The sequence below is a fragment of the Pteropus vampyrus genome, unplaced genomic scaffold (genome assembly GCF_000151845.1).
Source record: "Pteropus vampyrus isolate Shadow unplaced genomic scaffold, Pvam_2.0 Scaffold232, whole genome shotgun sequence".
NCBI classification, from domain to species: Eukaryota; Metazoa; Chordata; class Mammalia; order Chiroptera; family Pteropodidae; genus Pteropus; species Pteropus vampyrus.
The window spans coordinates 485,156-489,589 of record NW_011889013.1 but is presented as its reverse complement, the minus strand read 5'-3'; the positions used below and the strand labels follow the sequence as shown (position 1 = coordinate 489,589).

Sequence of the window (4,434 nt, the reverse complement as noted above, 5' to 3'; positions counted from 1 at the left end):
GATCTCGAGCAGGGTCCACAGTGTCCCTCATATTGTGGCATCTTCTCGAGAGGAAAAGGAGCCCGACCTGCCTCTCCAGCAGCCGGCAGCAAGCGCCGTTTACTGGGGAAGCCCCCGCAGTTGTGGGGATCGCGGGGTGGCTACGAGGCTAGATGTGCTTAGAACTAGACTTGATTCACTTTTTGAAGAACCACCAGTGAGCCCAGGAAGCAACTGAAGCGATATACAGTGGAACTAACACGGTCCTAATATTCAGATCTGGGTTTGAATTTCGGTCCTGCCACTCAGTAGCTGTGTGACTCAGGGGGACTGACTCAACCTCTCTGGGCCTAGATCACCTCAATCCACAAAACAGGGTATGAGCGCCTATGTTACATTGCGGTCGTGAGGACCAAATGAGATAACACACGCAGGACCCCAGGCACGGAGCCCGGCCCTGAGGAGAAGGTCAATAACCGGCGGCTGCTATGGCCATAGTTCAGGGAGTCCTCAAGTAAATTACCATGATGATGGCCGAGGGATATGGGGCCCCCGAGCTCTGTCTGTGAGCAGCATAGCTGCCCAGGGGCCCTACACCGGGTCGAGCTGGACCCTCCATCCCAAGATAGTGGCTAAAGGAAGGGAATTCATAATCAGAAACTTACCTGGCTGCTGCCTCCAGCTGTTCTTTCCTATAAGGAGACAAAGGAGAAGAAAAATAAAACATAAATTATATGGAATGACTTCTCCTGTCCCCCAAAACGTGCCCCCAAACTTCTCTTTGATGAAGACCAAGGAGCACAGTGGAGCTCTGGGACACGGTGGTGAGTGTGGGAGGGGGGACAACCACTGAACGAGACCCGTTTCCCCAGCCAGACCCCAGCCCTCTACGGCCAAGGTTTGACTCTGAGCTTTCAAGGTTCTCAGCCATTCAATTCACTTACTCATCCAGAAAATGGTTGCTGAGCACCCGCTGTGCCCCAGGCCTTGTGCTGGGCTGGGGGGGGGGGTTGCTTAGCACTAGGGACAGGCCAGGGAAAAAGGAATTTCATCATTTAGTAGCCACGTACCCTGTCACTCTGTCCCCACCATCATCATCATAGTCAACATCATCATCACCATGGCAAATATTACTGAGTGATAATTAATAGGCAGATACTATTTGAAGTGCTTCGTAAGGATCAACTCATTTAATCCTCATAACAACCCTATGAAGTAAGTAGGATTATCATCCTCTCATCATTTCCCTGATGAGGAAACTGAGGTTGAGGAAATTGCTCAAGTTCTCACAGCTAGGAAGCAGCAGCATCAGGATTCATAGCCAGGCGATCTGGCTCGTGAGCCCATGCTCTTGATCACGAGGCTGCGTGTGCTGTGTGTGTGTATCACAGTCGTGATTCTAAGCCTTCACTCAGGCCCTGCCTAGACATTTCTTCCTCTTTTCTGGAACAGTCATCCTTTACGTTCCAGCTGGAGGGGCCCGTCCTTGTCCAATCTGTACGACTCCCTGGGGTCCAGACTGAGTTAATCTCTTCCCGTGTGGACCGAACTCAGATCGCATTGTCTTAAATCGCATGGCAGTCGATGTAGTAGTGCTCTGTTTGCCCGTGTGTAGTAGAGCCTCTGTTTTTCTTCAGCTCTGAAATCTGAGCACCCCAGGCCCTGGCACACGGTAAGTGCACAGTAAATACTGAATTAATAACTGGCCTGTAATCGGGAGCCGGGGGCGGGAGAAGTGGGGAGAGACTAAGAGGCATCGTGGTAGAGGAGGAGAGGGACCAGTTGGAGAGGTAAGAATTTCTAGTTTGTGGGTCACCTAAGCGTTTAGTTCCAGTGTGGCCTTGGGCGAGTCACACATCCTCTGGGCCCATTTCCCTTCCTAAAGGACAGGGACAGGAAACACTCTGATAGTCTAGAATTCTCTGGGTCTCTGACTCCGGGAGAAGTAGGGAAGGCGGTTAGAGAGAATGAAAGGTGAGGGAGTGGGCGGAGGGCAGGATCGGGGCGGAAGGCGCGGGGGGCGCCACGCGGAGGAATCAGAGGCACCACGCCCCACCCTCTGTCCACGACAATGACCCGGTGCCTTCTCTACCGTCACGCTGCCTCACCTCCCCACCTCCCCGCCAGCTGATGACCCTGACTCACCTCTCGCTGAGATCTGCCCCGTGGTCTCACCGCCAAATCCACCACCTCTTACACTTGGCCCCGCCCACGGGCTTCCCCTCTGTGCTGATGGAGGAGGTGTCCACACTCCTGAGGGTGGCCAATCTTTCCCCGTGCTTCAGAGCCCGTGCCCTCTGCCCTCCTCTGTCCTCTGGTCCTTCCCCTCCTCACTGCATCCACATTTATCCCTCTGTCCTAGACCCTTCCCGTCAAAGAGAACCGCCTGGCCCACACCCCACTGCAGCTGCCATCTACGCCACTGTCCCCACGTGCTCATTTCCAATTGCTCTTTAGTCCACGTTAGCTGACTCCTGTGCCCACTGCTCCACTGAGGTGGCTCCAGTCAAAGCTCAAGCTCCAAGTGATAACACCCAATGGGCACTTCTCTGTCTGTGTCTCCATCGACCTTGTGACAGGGCCGGCACCGTTGATCCCTTCCTGTTTGGTATCCCAAACACCATGCCCATCACATGAGAGATGCTCGCTAAATCCTCGCTGAATGAATGAATGGAATAAATGAAAAAAAGGTGTGTAACCACATCCCAGATACGGTGTTCTAGCCCTGCTGTCACAAACCCCGACCTTCTGGGATTATAATTTGGGAGCCTAGTGTCTTCCTTTCCCACCTTACCCCCTCTGTGTTATAACATCGATACTTCCTTCCAGCCCAGATTCAACCAGCAGAGAATGAACACCTATTATGGGCCAGGTACCGGGCCAGGTACTTTTATATTTTATTCACTTGACCCTCACAACAACAGTCTTCAGAAGTGGGTTATTATTATCCCAAATGCCCTGTCTCACGTTTATTTTACCTAGTTTTCTCCCTAAATAACTTTTTCATCCCAGAGATATAATAAGCTTTGGCTTCAGAGCTGGGTTGTAACCTTTGCTCCGTCACTAACTAGCTGGGTGACGTTAGGCAAGCTAACTAATCTCACTGATGCTCTGACTCTTCACTTATAAAATTAGTGAAAAATGGAGTTACCCATTCTACTTGTCTTTCAGGACATTCTAAAGATTAAATGAAATAGCATGCATGAAAGCAGACCCAACGTTTCTTGCCCATAGGGAAGGATTACGATGTATATAGTTCGCATTCTTCATTTCTAAGCACTCCAAAAATCTTGACCTTGATCATGCAAGGAACATGTCCTGGTTACATATGAATAAACTGGGACATTCTGATGAACTAACTTCTAGTTCTTGGGCTTAAGTCTCCCCATCTCCATTTTACTTCCAATATTGAACTGCTTCCGGAGCTGCACTGTTTAATATGGTAATCACCTGTTGCACAAAGCTATTGAGACTAAAATTAAATAAAATAAAAAATTTGGTTCTTAAGTCGTACCGGTAACAGTCAGACGCTCAAGAGCTACTTGTGGCCAGTGGTGACCATACTGGACAGCACAGCTGCACATAATTTCGCCACCACTTTTAGGGAACCCATTGATGTGCATGCTCTTCTGCTGATGGAAAAACATCTGGTTTTGACGTCAGCCCTCGTCTCTACTTGCATATAGAAATGGTCGCCCTCACCATCCCCAGTATCTGCCGGTACCTTCTCAGACGCCTACCACCTCATCGCACCAATCCTACACAGTCTCCACTGGCCGGCAGACCAGAAGACCTGGGTTCGGTGTCAGCCACGCCCAACACGTTGTGCGACCTTGAACAAGTCCATGGACTCCCGGGGGCCTCGGTTTCTTCTCACATAAAACTGCGTTTGAACTTGAAATTTCCTGAGTTCTTTGCAAAAATGAGTTCACTATTTTAAGTCATAAGAAAGAAGAAAGAAAAAGGGAACGCAGTGATCCATCGCTGCTAGCCCCTCACACACGGATACTGGCAGATTATCAAAGGGCCACACACCTTTGCCCTCCGGAATCTTTGGGAGGAAGGTGAAATGGTGCAGCCGCCATGGAAAACGGTCTGGTGGTTTTTCGAAAAGTTAAGCACGGAGTTAGCAAACTGGAAACATGTGACAGCACACGTACCCCAATGTCCACGGCATCGCAACAGTGACAAAGTGGACACGACCCAAATGTCCATCAATGGATACGAGGATAAAACGAAGTGGGGCATTTCCAATGGGATGCCATTCAGCCGGAGAGAGACATAAAGATCTGATACACGTGACAACATGGCTGAAACTCGAAAACGTTGCGCTAAATGAAAGAAACCAGACACGAGAGGCCACACAGTTGGCGATTTCGTTTTTATATGAAATGTCCAGAAGAAGTGGAAAAGGGACAGAAAATAGATTAGTTGTTGCAGGGCTGGGAGAGAGGA

At 50.1% G+C, this 4,434-nt stretch overlaps 1 protein-coding gene across 1 annotated transcript in view; it reads right to left on the bottom strand.

Moving 5' to 3' along the window:
• The window catches only part of KCNQ3 (potassium voltage-gated channel subfamily Q member 3), a 39,712-nt gene that overhangs the window by 19,966 nt on the left and 15,312 nt on the right, over nt 1–4,434 (bottom strand). The window contains exon 9 of the mRNA XM_011373829.1: nt 645–671. Coding sequence (XP_011372131.1) covers nt 645–671 — 27 coding nt within the window. The remainder of the gene's footprint in view (nt 1–644; nt 672–4,434) is intronic.